This window comes from Rhea americana, unplaced genomic scaffold (assembly GCF_003343005.1).
Source record: "Rhea americana isolate MKP2758 unplaced genomic scaffold, rheAme1 scaffold_164, whole genome shotgun sequence".
Taxonomy (NCBI): Eukaryota; Metazoa; Chordata; class Aves; order Rheiformes; family Rheidae; genus Rhea; species Rhea americana.
This window is the reverse complement of record NW_028185750.1, coordinates 1,099,293-1,119,865: the sequence shown is the minus strand read 5'-3', so window position 1 is coordinate 1,119,865 and position 20,573 is coordinate 1,099,293. Positions and strand designations below refer to the sequence as shown.

The following is a 20,573-nucleotide window of genomic DNA, read 5'->3' as shown; positions in this document are numbered from 1 at the left end:
CTACTGGAGCACTCAGTTTATTCAGTTGTTAGATTAACATTTATCTAGAATACAGAAGTGTTTTATCATCTTAATAATCAATGTTCTTCTCTTTAAAGTCAGGTTCTCACCTGCACTTTCATAGTTCACTATAGCTCCTTCACTAGGACTGGTTCGCTTAATTGCATTCCTGTATTTGTCCAGAATATCCTCTGCAGCCTGTGCCTGTGCGCTGAGCCTTGGACTGGGATCATCTGAAAATGCAACCAAGCCAACAGCAGTTACCCTTGCATTGCACCAACAGAAAGTCAAATATGAAATGTCAGACTCCCAACTTTGGACTCTTTTCAGCCACAACAAAAGAAATACCTGCTTGTAAAACTACAATTCAAATATATAAAGTCTGAAATGAAGGCAGAAGAAAAGCAAGTACAAGCGAACAAATAAAACCAGATGCATASTACATTTGTACTACATACACAACAGGTTGTTGTATATTTGAAGTCTTCTAGAAATGATTAGGTAAACAAAAATACATACCTTAGGTCCAAACCACGCTCAATTTAGCATGTAAGTAATTATCACAGAAATGTTTGCAGCTATCTTGACAGCTCAGCTACGCTGAGGACCCGAGCTTTACAAAGCAAAACCAAAGTGAAAACTTGACTAAAAATTTCAGTACCACATGTACTGACAGAATTATGACTATGTAAAAGCAGTCTTTCAAGGCAAAAGCTATCTACTTTCTTATTCAAGAAGCCAGTTCTGAACATTGACTGCAACAGCATACACCTTGCTGTAAATAGATACCTGGTGAGTATTCCCAGATTACAGAGGACAYGTTATGAGAGAAATAAGACAACATTATTCACATACCTTGAAGTGTTGAATATCTGTCAGGCACCATGTCATCTTTGTCCTTTTCTTGTTTTTCTTTTTTTCTAAATGGAATAGGAGCTGAAAGTGCAAGGTACCTTATTAAAGACTATGCTGAGATTGAAGAAACTATAAGAAACCAGATAATCAAGATGTTTGTCATCAAATAAACATCAGCAAAGAATAAGCCTGTCTGAGGTGGAACAGAACTGTACTGTCATCACACATAGCAAGTACTACCTTTAACAGACATACTACCATGAGCCAAGTAGAAAGCTTATTCTTGAACACCTTTCCTTCCAGGTACTGTATCCTCCACAGTTACTAAGAGAGAGCCAGGTACTTTCCAGTTTTTATTTACATACGAATTATTAGCTAAATTAAGGYTATGAATAGAAACACAAGTATTGACCATAACGATGTGAACCTGTTCTCACAAATTCCCATTAATAAGTCTGGAGAGAAGACRCAAAGACTGTACAATGTTAAATGAAAAAGCAAATGAGGTGGTATTAAAATACTTATATCTACATTCATGCAGAGGCTGCAAGGATTACATTGTCTCTTTTCTAAATGACAGCATTTAAAAAAAGGCAAGAATAATTATCTATTACATATATAGTTCTATCACTTATTATTATTCACAGAATGAAAGTCAAACGTTGTCTAGAAAAAGCTTCACTTTGTAAATAAGCCAAAGTCTAATATCAATTCATTCTCTGCTCCAAGAGACATCCTAAGTTATCAATTCTCCAACTGGCAAGCTACCATCCCCTACAGAATTAAGACTAATCCTCAGTGAAACTGCAATGAAGTTGATACCATATAACTRCTCAGTGATTGACCTCACTAAGGATTCCAAGATCACCAAATGATTAAGGTTAACAGTGTCTAACCAAATTTGTTTCAGCTTACACACCTCTACAGTTACTTCATACTTTCTATTTCAGTATTTCTCTTTACTATACAGCTTAATTTTATAAATAAGAATCCTTCATGTCTCAAAACGAAGCAGGACAAATATTCTGTACAAAGTCAGSGTTATAGCTATTGAAAGTGATGATTTAATATGTGATGAAGCAGTATTATTGTATTTCCATACAAGCAAATAAAGATTTAATAAAGCATGCACTATTACCAAGACTATTAAGACACATTTCACCTTTGGGCATGGCAGACACAAAACGTTTCCGCCACCAGGGCTTGTTTCTGTCAGATTTCTCATCATCACTATCTTTTCGTTCTTCAATCTGTGAAAAGGCAAAGTCGACATTTTAGCATATACCATTCTTAAACAGTTATGTTATTTTTCCAAGTGTAAAGACAGAATTTCTCCTTGATATCTATCAACTTATGCTACATAGACTGTAAAAACAAAACTACATCAGAACATACTAAGCCATAGCAGATTAAGTTAGAAATATCTGTCCCAAGGAGAATGGCCTATGCATCTTAAAAWTTTAAGAAAGTTACTTTTCAAGATGCTGCAGTATTTTAAGTTCCTTCACCTCTTTGGTTTAAGTTCAAACACTAAGACAGAGCTATTTCTGAAGTCCTGCCTAATCAAATAAAGCTTATCAAATAAATTTAAGAACGACTAGGTTCATTTTAGTCATTCTGAACATCTGTAGCTTTAGCTTGTGTAACACTACTRGTAAACTTCTAAAAGATGACAGAAGTACATTGTAATTCCTCGGCTAAACACATTTAATAGCAGCTTTTGCTGGAGTAAGATATATAAAGTGGGCTTGCTATGGGGGGGGGGAGAAGAAAAAGAAAAAAAAAGCAGTAAATAGAAGCCTCACCTCTCCTCTAGAGGAGTCCTTACTGGGAGATGAAGATGATGACTGAGATGCAGCAACCAGAACAGCTGCCCCAGTGTGGGTCGCTGACATAGGAAGATCCCTCTCCTCATTACCAGGACGTCTGTTCCACCCAGGATCACTCATAGGTCTCCGAACTGATGATACTATATCTGAGCTCCTACTGCGAACTAGCCTTTCTGGATAAGAATGTCTCTGCTTGAATGCTTCTAAATCTGTTGAAATTAAAGTGTGAGACCCAAAGTTTGGTAATCGGGCCTCATTACTTCCCATAGCTCCTTCCAAGATTGGTGGATCTGGTGGAGGGTGAGATGGTCTTGCATAGTGTACTTTAGGCCTCACTACAGCTGATACTCCTGGGATGATAAAAAAAAAAAAAAAAAATAAAATTTTTCCACTTCAATGTCACTGGACTGCTAAGCTTTCAGCCTCTCTCCTTCTGTAGGTTTTTTTTCTAGAGAACTTAGTGTTTTATGGAGATAAAAAAAAAAAAAAAAAAAAAAGTAGATCATAGATCAGTATATCAGTAGATACTAACATAGAAGCATTGAAAATACCAATCTTTACAGAAAAGCTTATCCTTTACAACTTACCCTCATTTGATGACAAAGGGTCAAACAATGCAAGTAAAGAATCTGTCTGAGAAGGGGGAGATGTCAGCTGATTGGCTCCTGAAATAGAGGAGAAAAAGGAAATTAAAAAGACAGTCAGCACTGTACTAAGAACTACCTACAACATATAGAACAAAAACAGCTGTCAGTTTTCAAAAATTTTATTTAATGTATTCTTATAGGCAAGGATCTTGTGAACTGAAATCAAAGAATTCAATCCCAAAAGCTGGGAAAAGTCTCAAAGAGTAGACCAAATTCCAAGTGCAAGAGGACAGTCAATGTAATCCAACAGAATTAGCAAGAGAAGAACTTAGATCAAAGGGTAAAGCTGTAGTGCTATAAAATACCACAGCCTCTCTGTCAAACAAATACAGTACTAGTAAATAGGAAAAGTGTCAAACTTCTCAGCCACCGGAACTTTGAAATTTTAAGCTAGGTACCTTAAGATAGTGTACCTTACTTACCATGGGCTGTTTCATCCATGTCAGGACTTGTCACAGAATCTTTTCCTCCAAAGTCAGAGCTACATTCAGACCTGAGATCCTCAATCTTATTAGGAATGTCTTCAGATGTTGCACTAATACCTTATACATAACAAAAGAAGCATCTGTAATAGTCTTTCAGAGAAAAAGGAGGCAAAACCCTGAAGATGTTGAAATATTCTGTGAATGTTGCAATSATCAAGTCCTAACTTACAGTAGCACCTAGACATTCTGAAATTCTATACTCCTAAAATAAAATTTTAGGATTTTTCGTTTACATCTTCAACTATTTTAGCACGGCCATGAATATACATTATGATGGGCACTAGAAAGATATTTCAGCTACATAATTTGCAGAAAGTTAATAAATGAAGTACCTATAAGCCAATATAAAACCAACTTGCCCCTCCTTCCTCCCCCCCCMAAAAAAMCACACCATGATCAAAACAAAAAACCCACCACAGTAAAATAGTGATAAGTAAATGCAAGAAAGTTAGAAACWTCTTCCAAATCAACACTCCACTGCTAACCATTGCACCTATAGGACAGGACATTTGATGCTCTGCTGCCTTTTTCTCCCTCCACCTCCACCACACACACTTTTTAATATTAGCAGGAAAAACAAGCATGAGTAGCAAAACTTTGATAAAGTTAAATTATTTATAATTAAAGTAAGTGCAAAGTAGATGCTGACTGTGTTTTAATACAGCAATATGTTTTCAGAAACAAATAAACACACCTGACACAACGCTGAGGCCTGGTGTACTGGGGCGAGAACTGACCTCCCTTACATCTGTGTCATCAGATGTGCTACCCAGCCCAGAACAGCTTTCCAGCTCTTGTAGCCTTTCCTCCTGCTTTAAGTCTGGGGCCTCTGCAAAATGCAGACAGGGGAAAGGAGAGAAAAAGTATTATTATGAATCCCACATTCCCTTAAAATTCACRTACAGAAGAAAGAATAAGGGGCCTCATTTAGTATATTAAGTTCTAAGTTAACTCAACTATTGCAACAAGGGTTTTCTCCCCACACAGCAGGCAGGACTACGCACAGATAGCAATGTCCTAGCTGCACAAGCATTTGTTAAGTTTTTATTCTTAAGAGTATTGTATTTTTTAGCTAGAGACAGTATAAATTGTTCATTAGCTGAAGGAAATTAATACAACAGATACTACTACCCAACATTGCAGGAAATCCTTTCCATCTTCTCTCTGCCTAGAAAAAGTTTGTCATCTTACTTTTAATACTAGGAGTATTCACAAATTCTAATTTAACCCCAGGACACCAATTTCTCAAGGAAATGGACAGATTCTCGCTTCGAATTATATGCCTATGGAAGAGTTTTGGTTCACACTGAAGGCATAAACATAAACTGCAAGACTCTGACCTGAATCACTTGGTAATACTTCCACACTCCAAGCCTCACTTGTTGTTTCTGATATCGTTGAACCTGTGCAGGGATCAAGCAGCACAGATCCTGAACCTGGTAAACACAGCAAGCTGCCTAGCATGTTCTCTGCAGCAGCACCTGCAAAAGTAAAGGGAAAGCATGTAGTTAAATATATGCTTTCAAGAAGACAACATTAGCATTAAAGAGTGCATTAGAGATGTTCTTAATAAAGTAATTATGAAAGACAATGTTGAAAAAACAGAAGTGAGCAACCAAATAAAGTACAGGACATATGCGCAAAATCCTCTTACTGAGAAGCTCCAGTTTAACCTGTGAAAACATGCGATCTAGATAGAGAGGATGGCAGCTCTGCAGCCTTACTGTTTTGCAGCAAACAAAGTATTTTAACATACCAGATGTACCATCAAGTTACCTGCAATTTCTTGCAAACGATCTTCATCAATGTTTGGATCAAAGTCACTACCCAAGACATCGGTACTCCATGTTTCACTCACAGTTTCTGATATATCTCTGTCATCGGTCAACCCCATCATATCACGGATTTCAAATTTACGAAGCTTGTCATCAAGATTATCCTGAGTTGTAGCTATGTAAAAACAAAAAAATCACATTTTTTCCAAAGGCTTCTCCAATCACTTCTAATAGAAAATCTGTAAGAGCACATTATAGGGAAAAAAATAATAAAAAAAATAAAAAAACACTACTAATTCTGTAAGGCAAGATATTGTTTTGAAGTAAGGTCCATAAAGCACTACTATATTATTCAAGAAATGCTGCCTGGAAACGTTTTTTTAAAATCACTTTTGAGACATAAGAAGAAAATCTCTTAAATTACACATGGTGACCAATCAACCAAACTGACAGACAGAAGATAATGGATAAAAAGGTAATGTATAGAAGTCTGCTATCAAGAAACTTATAAGAACTTATACTCTAGTTTTTAAAATAATCTTTAAGACTGGATTCTTATCAATTGAAAGGACAATATACATCACAGAATCATTAATGTTGGAAGGGATCTCTGGAGATTGCCCAAATCTAACCTCCCTGCTCAAAGTCAGATCAACTAGAACCGGTTGCTTACGACTGTGTTGAGTCATGTTYTGAGTATCTCCAAGAATGGAGGCTCCACAATCTCTCTGGAAAACCTGTTCCAGTGTTTGACCAAAACATATTAAACAAGAAGCTATCTGATGCTTTTTACCAGTTCTCCCAGCCAGATCATCCCACTTCCTTTAAGTGAAAGTTGGTATCAAGTGACATTTTACAAACAACTTCCTAAAAACAACTTAAGTCTCAGTATCATGCAATTTCATTTTCCTAACAATGGACTATAATAAATATTTTTATAGAAGAAAGAAATAACATTAAGTGATTGCACACTGGAGAACACTTTTTTGGACTAGGCAATTTTTCAAGGTATTTTCCTAGAATTTTGCACCTCAACCACTTCTACTAGAGAATTTGCACATGCCTTGTTCATGTTCTAACAGCTGCAGAGCTTCAACACCATTGCTCCCAGAAGGGCCTGCGCCAAGCTCTGATACAGACTCCCCTTCTAAATCCAAAGATGATACAGAATTGGAGCGATTTGAAGGACCTGTGAGAACAAATTGTACTGTTAATCTAATCTGAACATTTCCCAAGTATATGACATTAACAAGCTAGGATACAGTTAGCTAGTAAGACGACAAGAAATTAAGTATTTTCAGCATAAAATACTGAGGTGATGATCTTGCTATTCATCATATTTACGGAGTAGTTCATTATATTAAAATGAAAATCCATTTTCTCTACTCTTGATCCCTATTCCACAGATACTTAACCTGTATCATAACTTGCACTTCCTGTGTTCAGAGTGCCATGCTGATTATATTAATCTACAAATATTTTACCAAAGATGGCTGGAATCTCACCATTACTATATTTACTTTTAATTAAAAAGTCAATAAAATCTCTTATCATTCCTTCCTACCCCCCTGCCTTCTCCACACAATACCTTATTTTGAGAAGAAAGTGCAAGAACTAAATTACAGAAGTTATATGAAATCATGTATGTCAAGTAATCTGTACAAATCGCTTCAATACCACAAATAAACCCCAGCTTTGTTGCATCTGAGGTGCATGTAAAGATGGTGTCCAGAGTTTGGAAGTCATTTTRACACATGGAACAGTTTATTAAAACGTGATGAAAAATAAGTCTGAGAACTAAGTTTAGAGATAATTTAGGTAAGTGCACTGATAATTATCAAGCTGAAGTATTGGGGATTTTTTTTTCCTCCTAAGACTCCTTTACATTCTCTCTCTTAAAACATACTTTTTCTTCATTATTCTCAGGCTAGGTTATGCCTTTGTAGGTCAAAACTTAACTCCAGACTTTTTCTTTTGAAGGGCTAACAGAAAAGACAGGCTCTCAGGATTAAATAGCACAACCTTTAAAATGGCAAAGATGACATGCTGTATTTAACAGAAGTTCCTTTTACAGTTTAAAAAATGCTAATGGACAAAACTTCTTCAAGACTTAAGTAACCCTTCACCTTCAGATATTCCTTCCAGATTATCACTGCAGAGGGAAAAGCGCAAGGTTTTATCAGGTTTACCATGGAGTTTGTTTTCATCAACAGGGACATCTCCTTGTCCGCCATCTGTAAGCTGCATATTTAAGACCTGGAGGGTGGACCGAGTCAGGGAGAGGGGTGGAGAAGGGAGAGAAACAAAGCTTCCTTAAATTGTTTTTCCAATCAGTTAAATAGCAAACAAAGTATAGGACAAATTTTTTCTTTTTTGTTTCTAAAAACCATCTCTAGATGACACAATCAACTTTCTAATTCTATTCGAAAAAAAAGACAGTCATCGCCAAAGTTAGAGCCTGAAGGAAATGTAAGATAAGCAAGAGAGTCTAATAACAGAAATGGTAGCTCAGTCATCACCCCAGCAATCTAACATGATATGAAAATTGATCATCGCACAATTTCACAAAAAGCAAATCCAAATTACTGGGCAAGACAGCAATAAAGATGAAAGCAGAATGTTGTTCTAGGGCTGGTCAAAGAAAAGACTGTAAAATCAGCCTTGCACTGACCAACATAAATTGGAAGGTGGCCACAGCAATCTGACTAATAGCTCCACATTCACAAGAAACTGGGCCTGGTGTTTCAAATCTGAGCTGCCAAAATTCTCGGGATCAGCATTCTAGTGCTTTGTCATTCACCTGTGCTACTCAATCCAAAAGAAAGATCAGGCAGAGAGCTAACAGAATCTGTTCATTCAACTTCTAAAAATGGGCACTGAAGTGACAGCTCAGGTTTGCTCTTCAGCCTGCTGGACAGCAAAGCTTCTTTGTAAATGGGCCAGGTTTGGATTTTCCCACACTAAGTCTTCCACACTCTACAGATAGCTAAGTGATGAAATAAACTTGTAACCATGGGAAATTTGAATGCTACAAGCCCAAAGTTCCATAAAAGCAGCTGAGGATTTTAATTTCCATTCTGGATTTAATACCTAAAAGTCACAGCCTCATTGTTCTGCTAGTAGAGAGTATAAAGGTTGTACTTTGGAAAATATCTGATACTTGATCATTTTTTGCATACCTCATTTTCTGACATCATTCCTGGAGTAATCTGTGGGCCTGTCCCCAAAGAAATCACAAGCACTTCTTCTGGCTGAACTTCTGGGATGGTCTCCTGGGAGGATCCTTCATGGTCTCCATGCTGATCCATTTGAATATTTGATCTACTTCTGCTACGAGTTGCTGAAGAAAACGATTTAAAATGTGAATGTTAGAAAACTGTTCTTTGTTTAAGGAGAAAATATACAACAGAAATACAGAACTGATCTTCTGCATTAGTATCATGCATTCTAATAAACTTAGAAAATACAGTCTTAGTAGACATTGAGTGTTGAAATTGGTGTTTAAAACTGAATAYCAGACTGAAAAAGCATGTTTTTTTAAAAACAGAGGTTTAGAGAAGAAGGTATATTGTGTCCTGCTCACCTATACAAATTTCTACCAAAGATAACCAGGACTTTCAGTAATTTTAATGAATCCAGAGTTTTAATAGTTCAAATTAAAATAAAAACAAGTAGTGACAGTAGTTTTAGTGTTGTGGCTGCAGAAAAACTCCCCAAAAGATATACTTGGCGACTAGAATATCAGAGGTCTACATTTATTTTTCTTTAGAAAGACTACTGTCTATATAGCTTGAAAGAATCTTAGATACTTATGCTTTAAGCATTAAGAAAATTCATCTCTTCCCTCTTAAAACAGCAGTCACACAGTCACACACAACCTAGAGAAACCTTCTAGTCTCGTAAGAGATTGCCATTGTACTAAAAGCACCAGAGAAGAAACAAGAAGTGTACATGAGCTACAGAAAGACCCTTGATAATTTATCAACAAAAAAGGTCAAGGCTCCTGTGGCTTAAGACATTCTAACTAATTTGTTTAGAAGGTTTTCCTCCTAAACAGGAAGGAATTTTTATTCTAATGAGTGTCTCAAATCTAGATCCATATAATTTAACACCAAGTGGTTTACTCTGATTATTTTGTGGCTCTTCTGTGCACTACGTAGTTGCATTTTTCTTTCCCTTCCAAACRGTCAAACATAGGAAAAGAAAACACACACACACGATTCACACAAAGTAAGATTCCTAAGCATGACAGCATGATACCAGTTATTTCCTATTTGATCCAGGAAATACAAGGCAAGTGTGTGCAAGTCATGGGCAAATTGCTTTTTAAATCCTCACATAAAGGTACACAAAGCTGGTTTTTTTTAAAAAAAATACACATACAGAGGAAATGAGTTTCATATTGAAATGAAAGAATCCAAAAAAGCAACTCACTGCCAAAGTAAACCACATGCATGCTTAAGTATCATAGTCATGTGATACAAATAAGTTTATATAAAGAATGGAAAGAGGGCATTACCCACCAAAAGGGGTTACTAGAGTTATGTGAGCTGAAAGATTGGTAGCAGAAGTATCCCAGGCAGTAATGGCTGCCAACTGCTGTCCTGGATTTCGAAAGCATTAAAGTGAAATAAAAGAAATCAAAACTTTGACCAACAGAACAATTTTATACCATAAAATAAATGCTGTTGTGCATAAGACCAGACTATTCAAAAGTGGAACACAGAGTTAGAACAATTGGGATAGGGTTTTGTTTGGTTGGGTTTTGTCATTTATCAAGTTATACATATTTTGGTCCCGTGACACTAAACCAAATCCCTCAAGTGAACAAGAATGTCTCATGTGATCATATTCCCATTAACACACACTAAAGAAGGGTACCACATTTCTAATTAAGAGGAAATACTGAAATGGAAAAGTTCAAGACCCAGAAACGCCACTCAAAAAGGAGAAAAAAAATCAAATATAATATCGCACTACTTTATACTAACTACTGGAATCAGACCAGGGACAAATGAAGAAAGAGGAGAGCTTTTCTTCTCAACAAATGGTCTAGAAGTTTGTTCTTGCTTTTTCCTCTTCCACATTTGCTCACGGAGACATTGTATTTCCTTCYRAGACAAGGATTTAAGCTTATTCTGTCCTACTAATGAGATATCTTTACTTAAGAAAGTGGCAAGATGGAAGCTATCTTCCCCCTCTAGATCTGCTTCCCATCTYAAAACTTTTCATTTATTATAACTGCACTAGCTTCACTGCTAATCACTCCAATATGTTTCTCTGGTTCAGTCTGGAGTAGGCAGCTCATCATACTTGCCTCAAAAAGTAAGAAAGATACCCAATTGCCTGTGTAAAAGAAAACTCTTCAGCATCTACATATAAAAAGTGGGAACTGAAGATGTAGCCAAAGAGTAACCTAAGAGGTGACTGAAAAAGAAAACAGCACAGAAAACGTAAAGCAGTATTAGAAATCTTATAAGTTATCTGTGAAATTTTTTCAGCAAGCAGTTCTCCTTACCTATAGGTAATCGATTTTTTTTGTTGGCTGGAGTGGTTGCAGGAGAAAGCTGTGGGGTATTATAAGGAGTCATTTCAAGGCTGCTGCTTTTCCCTGGTTTGTTCTGGGGTAAGTTTGCCAATAGGTTTTCCAGAGCCATTCGATCTTCCTTAAGTTGGTCACTTGACATTACGTTCCTCATAAAGCCAACCTACAAATGCAGAATCAGTGTTGGTAAGAACTGCAGCCTAAATTATCAGGCCAGTTTACTGTATCTGCAAACACATAGGAAAATTACATGTATTATTTCTCTTGATGAACTGAAATATTACCAGAGTAGTTAGCTGGCTGTATGTCATGTACACCACTGTTCTACTCAATCCCTCCAGAAGGTTAACTGAAGACATTGGAGGAGTTTCAACTGCACGTCCATCAATAACTACATCCAGGAAAGCAGCAACACAGCTCTGCAAAGAGAAGAAGTAGTTCTGCAATGAGAGACCATTTAATAGAGGTTGGAAAGAACACAAGTTATGACAAGAGCTAAATAGTTTACATCATGATGTAAGGTTTGCTTGCTACTTTTAGGGTCTCAGGATAATATCACATGTCATTAAAATCACTGAAAACCAAGAAAGGAAAGCATGCAGTTAGTTTTAGTATTTTCTTCAATGCTTTTCTAACTTCAAGCGATTTGTCAGACTTAAATATTCTTCATAAGATTTAATCAAAAAAGAAAGTTTCATTTCACAGCAGCAGTTTCAGATGTTAAACTGTTTTATGCTAATTAAACTGCCCCTTCCAGAAGAATCTTAGTCTAAAAGCAAAACAAAAAAGCAACATGCAGTATCAAACTTGCACCCGACTTAGTATTACTTGTATAATGAATGTATAACTTTGTTTTTTGCTAATTGTAAATCTGTAAATTTACACAAGCAAACTAATAGTTTTTTTAATATATGCCAGTACGTCAAGAATTAACGTCATCAGAACAGTGAAACTAATAATTTCAGTATTACTATGGATGATTCATACTGACATAGAAAATGCTGAACGAAAAGCTAAACTGTACAAAAAAGGAACACAAGTTTCTTGTGCTAAAAGTTACCTTTTTAAAGTATATTCCATAAAAGAGTTGTCTTCAAATTGGTTTTCTTTTGTGTTCCATAGAAAAACACAGTAATTCAGCATTTCAGTTTAAAAGGTAATACACTTTGATTTTTTTTTTTAGCTTTTTCTCTTAAGAAAAGTATTATGTCAGAATAGAAATAAGAATCCCTAACCCTTAGTTCTAGTATTCAGTATTTTGTTCCCAGCTCTGGGCAGGATTTTACCTGCTTTTCAGTATATTCATAAGTTAAGTAGTTGTGAWTTTTTTTGATATGACTTGGAAGAAAAAAAGAGGGAGACAGTGCACACGTGCGTAGGATAGCAGAGGAATGGAAGGATAAAGTATGCATGTAARGTTTAACTTTTTCTAGTTTTTATTCTTACTTTGTCAAATTTAGCGAGGTTACTTTTCATACGTGGATCTCCTTCTTCAGAGCCTGTCATTGCCAGCTGCTGCAGAAGTCTCCCAACCTGAAATCAGAAGAGCTATTAGGAATACAAATTTCAAAGATTCTATTACAGAAATTAGTTACGACAACTCTTCCATTCTATTTTTTTTTAAACCCTCCATTTAATACTCCTAGAATTACTCCTGCTTGTGTAGACAGTCTTTCATTTGCTTTTAGGACAGAAAGAAATGGAAGTTTAAATACAGCAACAACAAAAAGCCCACACACACACAAAAAAAAAAAAAAAAAAAAAAAAAAAAAAAAAAAAAAAAAAAAAAACACAGGCTGTTATCACCTCATTTAACTAGAAAATGTGCATACAGAATATGCTAGGAATATCTATAGTTCCTCCCTTCCTAGAAACAAAGCACGTTTACTTTCAGAACATGGCAGAACTGAGAGTTGAATCTAGGCCATCTTAAGTCTACATATTTTCAAAGGTTGCATACATTTTACTAAGTATATACTAGGTAGGTAAGGGAGAACAGAGCTAATCCTTGTGTCGGATTATATATTCCTTATTAATCTCTAACTGCAAAACTTGCAATTTTAAAGAATTATCAACAGCAAGCTTTGTTATAATACACAAGCAGTGGTACAAGACAGGAGTGCTGATGTATTTTAGAAAACCACTGAAAGGCCCCAATCAGGATTAAAGTCTCATTTGGATAATCATTATTCAAAAAAAAAAAAAAAAAAGTTTAAAGACTATTACTGTCCTGGAAAACTCACTGCAGTGATTACACTACGGGAATCACTTAAAACCTAGTTCTCAGTGTTGTCTGTAAACAGGATAACTGTTACTTTTGTAAGGAATTTCCTCATTCAAATGAGTATTGTTTAATATTATCAGGTTACATCCTCTGGCATCATCAGGCATCATCAAGTTCTGCAAGCATTTGCTCAGACACAAAACTTTGTCACTAGGCTGAGGAACACTCAGGTCCAACAACACAGTACCTAGCTACCCAGTAGGAATGCTGATCATTATATCAATATTTAATTTTTGCTTAAATGTCTGGCATAATGTTTAACATTAGTAAAACCAGAAAAATATTAGTTTACACACATTCTAGAATTTGTCTTACAGTCACATTTATACTTAAGCTTCTATTTTTCATAGCAGCTTTTACAAAGTACATTTGCAACTCTCATAAGACAAAGGAATACATGCTCTCAAGATTTTTAAAAGTTGGTGTTTTATAACAGATGGCCAGACAAACTTGAGCACATCCTTCAGTGACTATGACAAATATTGTTAGTATTCATTTTATAGGTAGCAGGAATACTTTTTACTTTTACTGTAATAATACTGAACAAAAACACCTAGAGGATTTCTAATATAAAAAACTGTTTTCTTCAGACTAGGTTAAGATGACTCATACCTGCATCAGATTAAATCTTGCCACCTCGTTTATAGGAGCATCAGAAATTATTCCATACTGTTCAGGATTAACAATTGCAGGACAGATGAAACATGCTAGAAGAAGATCTGTGCACATTGCTCTGACCTCCCCAACCTCCAGTCTGTCTACACATGAGAGTGTTTTGTACATTTGTGACACGATCCATCTCAAGCTGTGTGGAAAACAGTAMGTATTTTGTTTGAGATAGCCAATGAATTTGTTCACCAAGGTCACCAGCTTGGCCTCATTGGAGTCGACCATCTCTTGGACTCTTTGCTTGAATTTTTCTGTGCCTTTCTCGCCAAATAACTTCTCCTGTTGTACTGGAGAAAATCTCTCAATTAATTTGTTTGGATCAGTTTCCAGGTGGTCTTCATCTTCAACCAGAAGCTGCATGATTGGCTCATGTAAAGTTGCAGTAAGAAAGAGTTTTGCAGAAAAGAGTCCTTCAGAGAAGAGTTTGAATAAGATACTAAATGCACAGGTGCCTCGTCTCAACAGCCGCCTAGGGTTGTCACTTTCCTTGAGTTCAAATTCAATCAAGTAACGAAGTACCTGTAGTAGGTAGCTCTCATCCTCCTGCATGATGCAATTGCCATAAATGGAGGTAAAGACTGTGTGAATGACACTCTGAGTGTTGTCCTGGTTCAGCTTCTCTCCAGCAACCAGACAGGACGCAATAAGCCTAGGGTTCTCTCTCAATCTGTTCAGGAATTCTCCATAAGCAGTTTCCTGAAATCCCAATTGCTTGTATCCATCCACAAACTGTGTATCCTCCAAGATTTTAGCATGCTGACAGCATTCAGCCGGAGAAGCTTCAGCACTTGAAAGAAAGTTATTGAAACAGTTTAAGTGACTTTTAAACCAAACAAACTTGCTAAAAGATGCTACATGGTGAATCAACAAGAGTACTACCACGGGGGAAAAAAATCCCATATAGTTAATATGCATGATTTGCAAATCCAAGAATAAGTAATTTTTGTTCAACAACATATATTGAAAAAGATAGTAGTTTAAGCAGCCAACAAATAAGTTTCAAGTGAGTCAGATTTCCTAGTTTAGATTTAAAACCTTACTTTTTTATGATTAGTATAGCACAGCACTCCAGATACTAAGAGTAAAGTCTGATGAATTTGCTGCAGTTCACAGAAGTTTAGGAATCCGTTTCCCTCAGCCCCTCTCCACACACCCACTCACCCACCCAGTCACCTTGTTATGATAAGCCTGTCCAAGTTAATCCTTTGCTGCTTGGAAATCCATGCTGTGCGGTATAGCTTTTCAGCTGTCTTCAGTACATCTGCATTGAGCCTCTGAATAAGTTGCTTTTCTGAGTTTACATAGAGTCGTTCCTGCTTGAGGTGATGAGCCAGTGTGTGAATATCCAGCTTCACCATCTTTGACAATGAGCAGACTACACAGTACTCACTGAGAGAAAGAAAAAAAAATTAAAAGTGAACCCCTTTAGCTGGCAAAATAAATGTTAAAAGCCCCAAAAGCCCCAAAGCAATAAGCAGGTTATAAACTTATAATGAACAGCAAATACTTCTATGCCTCTTCCCTATTAACATATGAATATGCTCTCTCAAATCGCAAGCCCATCTCCTAATGACCAAGTCATTCTTAATAACATAAAATTTCATAACTACCAATTTCATTAACCGCTTGTTATATCAGCACATAAGTGACACTTGTACATTACTGAATATCTTCATCTCAAACTCCTCAGGTGAAAAAAGGAACATAGTGCAATGCTACAGAACTCTTGCACCACAGCACCAATACACAAGATGAGAAACTGGACATTACTTGGAGAGAAGTGGCCATTAGTACAGTTTAGGCAACCTTCAAGCTCAAGCAGATGAAGAGGAGTCCAATTCTGATACACTGGCTGTTAAACATGGAAAGATTTTTGCAGTTACTGTTTTGTTCTAAAGTATGTCCCCATAACACAGCACCATCCAAGTATTTGGATGTGCTCATCTCTAGTCCATTAAAACAAAAGAAATGTCCTCTCTCATCTATACATAAGAGATACCAAACTCCCAAAATAYTAACTGAGCTTCTTTTCTAAAGAAAGCCAGAAGCATCCAGACAAGCCAAAGGCTTAAAACAAGTCTGAAGCCTCTGCTCAACTGTAAAATTAATTTAGCAGAAAAATTTCCAAATGTTTCAGTTCAGAAGAATCTTTGTAGTCCATGATCCAAAAATGCATTAAAAAAAATAAATAAAATGAAACAACCTTATGTTTTCCTATCACATCAGGGACAAAAACTACAAAAACCACCATTAGGTCCAAATGTAGCATCAACTAACTCCATAATTAGCAAACATTTTAGTTACCAATTAACTGCTACATAAGCAGAGAGTACCACATCATTCAAAACAAGTTCAAGGAGCTAGTCCATCTGAAAATTAACTCTACTGAAGATAAAAACATCAGTTTCATTAATGCTAACAAGCGAAGGGGTAGAATCATGTAGATCAGATTAGGTTTCTGTGGAATTAATCATTAATTGCTTTATGGCATCTTCACCACCAGATTTAACAGCCACACTGGATAATTCAGGAGGAAAAGGTTGCCATTTAGCTATAATAATGTATGTCAGAGCTGTCAAGTGATCTGGTGATAAACTCTTCCAAGTCAGGCTACAGCTATATGAAAAAACAAAAAACAAACAAACTTATTTCCCACAGCCTGTAGTCACTCCAGAGGGGCTTTGCTTCACAAGACCATTTATTCTATACTTAAGAAACTAAGAACAATTCACCATGAACTGGCCTAATGCTTTTTATTATTATTGTTTTAAAGATACGTGATTCGCAGCTTAGCATAGCAGGATATGATCCTCTCCAAAGAATACCGATTAGCTCCCAGATTAGGTACAAGCTTCACATTTGTTGGGGGTTTTGTCCCCCTTTTCCCTCCAGGATGTGGGGAAAGCCCGATGACCAGGTGCACTGACAACCATCACTGCTCCTTGAGTAYGTAATTACATCTTACATCTACAGTTTTAACTTGACAACCAAAACTCCAGCAAAGACAGAAACAGATGCTGCCACAAGTCTTCATGCATGCAAAATTTTAATCTTATAGCTGATGGTTTAAGACCATTCCTACCAAATACAACCACCACAGATACAAAGCTCTCCAAAAAACAAAACAGCAAAAAAAAAAAAAAAAAAACCCAAAAGGTTGCTCAGAAAAGAAAAGAATGCTCATTAGTTATCCTATCTGAAGATGAGATTAGCAAAGAACTTCAAGGATACAGTATTTTTTTAAACTACAGAAGTCTCATATAAATACACAGGAAAAGAAACACTGATGTTGCTGCCAAAGTTCTTTCAGAAAGAAATGACGACTACTTGCAACGGATTTTTTCTTTGCCAGAGTTTTAGAAAACATGACTAGCAAAAAAAAAAATAATATCAAGCAYATTACTGTATTTGCAAGGAAGTATAAGCCAATTACTAGACTTAGCTATTGATATCAGCAAGATACATTAATATAAATACACATATTAGTGAAATCTGTCTACCTTCTATGAGAACTATCTTCTGTCTACTCAGATGCTTTCCACTGTAAGGCTGTATCTAAAATTTGTTCATCATTTACCAAATTTTAACATTTTTCACTGATATTTCCTTTTTAATGTACCTGCCTGAAGGCTCCATTTTTATGGATAAGAATTTAGTCCAGGTGGTTTTCCCATTTGTGAGCTACTTCTTAGTACCTAACTTAAACTGCAAGAAAACATAGAAAAAYTACTACAAAAAAAATAAGTTATTTCATTTCATAATGCTCCAACATATCAGCAACAAAGACTATTAGGGTACGTTACCTGGCTGCACCTAAGACTGTTTTTCTTACTACCAATATGATATAATCTTGTTTAGAAATCCAGAAAAATCAATGACTTTGATAAGCATTGGACATAAATTGCTTAAAGTTCTGGAAAACACTACATTTAATCTTCAGACACTGAACTCAATATTACAAAGCCAGTGGCATGTAGTGTGGCATAAAGAAACAAGCAACATCTCTATTAAATATTTTTGCAGTCTACTTGACAGAAAAAGATTAAGCAAAGTAGTAAATACTTTAGTATACCAGATTCTTCTTCCTCCTTCAGTATTTCCTGCTCAGGATTTTGCTCCTCCCAAGTAAAGCTACACAAGATTCAACTTCCAAAGCAAGTTTGGGCAGATCTGATGTGGGCAGGGTAGGGCAGTGCAAGGCAAGACTGAAATCACTGCATCTTATTTAAAAAAGAATTCCTAAGTAAGTTTCAATAGCTTCCATTCTAATTCACCCCAGACAAAAGAATCTCTTTCTTCATTAATATTTATAGTAACAACTAACAAGCCTTATTTGTTTATATAAGCTACAGCATATCTCCTAAATTTGAGCTCAAGAAATTCATTTTTCAGTAAGATAGTTCACTATCTTACTAGTTTTATCTGCTGAACTCTCCAGTTACAACATCCACCATCTCAAAATGTGTACAATATGCAAAATGTACAATTAGTTACAATTCAACTACCTAATCAATATTAATATGAAACTCATATCTCTTTTTTTTTCCTGAACAGTGGTTGCTCTGCAACCAACACTAAAAACAYTGTCCAGTAAGATTTAATGTATATGGGAACAGATCAGCACAACGATGACTTGGGCAAACAAGGTAGCTAACACAATTAGTATGATATAGTGGGGTTTAATCAACTGCCTACATTAGCACGAGGAAACAAAAAAAAGTAGTCTTATGTTCTGCATGGATTTCCTACAAAAAAAAAAAACAAAAAAATCCTCCTACTTCACAACCCCACCACCAAAAAACAGTGCAGGCAGAAGAGATGAAAGCTGCTTTATTACAGGGACTACTTTATGAAAGAGAGACTATAAATATTCCCAGTACAGACTTTAAAAATCCGAATAGCAATAGGTTTTCTTTGGAAGTCTTTTTCTTTGGCAGGGAGGAAGAAAGGGGTGGGTGAAAGAAACATTTGTATTYCCTTCCAAAATGAACATCCTTTAAATCACAGAAAGATTAGGTGGAAATTATATACTTCTCACCATTTGTCAGATCCCCAACATCTACATCAATAATGATATTCAGTGATATCAAGATTTTTGTGGAAGAAACACCTTATTTCTCATATAGGGCTTACCAGTAATACATAGGATCAGCTGGTCACTATATCATCTCTTAATTTTATGCAACATAGAAATACCGTAACAGAAGCATATGTCTGTGTTAAAAYCTACTCCAGTTGCTTATGATGTTAAAAAGAAGGGATCCCTTTACATGAGTCACACTAGCAAAATTTCAGTTAAAAGAAGCACAAAAATTTAAAAATCTCAGACTGATAAATGCAACCCGTTCTCTTATTCTTATCACTGAAACTTGCTTTCTTCTTCATTCTGAGGCAACTCAAATTTGCGGTCCACGGTAGTGAACAACTGCTATATAGGGACAGAGTATACATCCCTTCAGGGCCTGACATACTACACACCAAAACCTTCACACGGCCAAAGGCCACAAGACCTCAGAGAGTTAAGAGGAAGGAAAGAGTATGTAAAAGTGACACAGCTCTTACTACAGATGAGGTTATATTGGGTATCCATTGAGACCCAAAGCAATACAGAGGTACTGGCATCATCAGTTGCCATAGCTTCCTCATACAGTTTAGAATTTAGACAGTCTGAAACACAAGAGATTTTAATAGATACACGGCTATATTTGCATTAGTGACTAGACTGAAACTTCAGCAGTTCCGCATTACAAATCATCATCTAGATATTAACCATTGCTTTATCATTTCTTCTTTTTCTTACTTCATCTGCACAAAACTACTATAATGTTTCACAGCAAAGACTTCTGGAGTAAAATTTTAAACAAAAGTCTTAGATATTAAGTATTCTGGAACCCTGCCACAGCTGCAGCAATCTAGAAGCCCGTTTCCTAAAAGCCTCTATCCTCTTTGTTGCCCCTTTTAAAGCAGCACATTATTTAAGATCTCACACATTGCCCTTGCCACTCTCCCTCCATTATCTTCAGATTGTAGCTTCTACTTGTGAGACAGCTGCATCTTCCATGAAAAAGCATTCTACCTAACAGTAGGTACAGCACCACATGCTCAGTTTGAGAACTTAATTTCAACAGCATGAAAAGCTCTCTCCCTTCAAAGGGCACAGTATCATGACTTTGCAGGAAAAAGATATTCATTTGATCCAGTTCTTCAGCATTAAGGTTCATTAGTAACAAAAAAGGAAGTCATGACGCACTTCAAGCTGCGAGTTTTGATCTTTTGTCACATAAAGGTGATGAGAGAAGGTACCGACGCCGGCGCCAAGCCTCCCGGAGCTGCGCCGCACACTGCCGGTCCCGGAGCAGCCACGGGCAGAAGGGGCCGCAGCCACGAGCACCTGCCCGGCGCGCAGGAGCGCGGCGGGCGGGACAGGCCGCGGCGGGCGCGCAGGAGCGGGCCCCAGCGCGCACGCCAGGACACCGGCGGGCCG

General features: G+C 36.6%; 1 protein-coding gene across 4 annotated transcripts in view; it reads right to left on the bottom strand.

The window, feature by feature from the left end:
* GAPVD1 (GTPase activating protein and VPS9 domains 1) overlaps positions 1–20,573 on the bottom strand; it is a 30,852-nt gene that overhangs the window by 7,670 nt on the left and 2,609 nt on the right. Inside the window, exons 1-18 of one of the 4 annotated variants that reach the window (XM_085300478.1) lie at positions 20,340–20,408; positions 15,263–15,478; positions 14,033–14,876; positions 12,583–12,669; positions 11,421–11,555; positions 11,110–11,299; positions 8,771–8,931; positions 7,718–7,847; positions 6,655–6,780; positions 5,593–5,766; positions 5,157–5,297; positions 4,511–4,645; positions 3,754–3,873; positions 3,272–3,349; positions 2,661–3,034; positions 2,018–2,105; positions 856–936; positions 111–233 (exon numbers count right to left, since the gene is read on the bottom strand). In XM_085300478.1, the coding sequence (XP_085156604.1) occupies positions 111–233; positions 856–936; positions 2,018–2,105; positions 2,661–3,034; positions 3,272–3,349; positions 3,754–3,873; positions 4,511–4,645; positions 5,157–5,297; positions 5,593–5,766; positions 6,655–6,780; positions 7,718–7,847; positions 8,771–8,931; positions 11,110–11,299; positions 11,421–11,555; positions 12,583–12,669; positions 14,033–14,876; positions 15,263–15,447 (3,172 nt within the window). In that variant the 5' untranslated portion in view covers positions 15,448–15,478; positions 20,340–20,408. Of the gene's footprint in view, positions 1–110; positions 234–855; positions 937–2,017; positions 2,106–2,660; positions 3,035–3,271; positions 3,350–3,753; positions 3,874–4,510; positions 4,646–5,156; positions 5,298–5,592; positions 5,767–6,654; positions 6,781–7,717; positions 7,848–8,770; positions 8,932–11,109; positions 11,300–11,420; positions 11,556–12,582; positions 12,670–14,032; positions 14,877–15,262; positions 15,479–17,708; positions 17,731–20,339; positions 20,409–20,573 lie in introns of those variants that run through there. The other 3 variants (XM_085300477.1, XM_085300479.1, XM_085300480.1) reach the window with 3 other exon arrangements.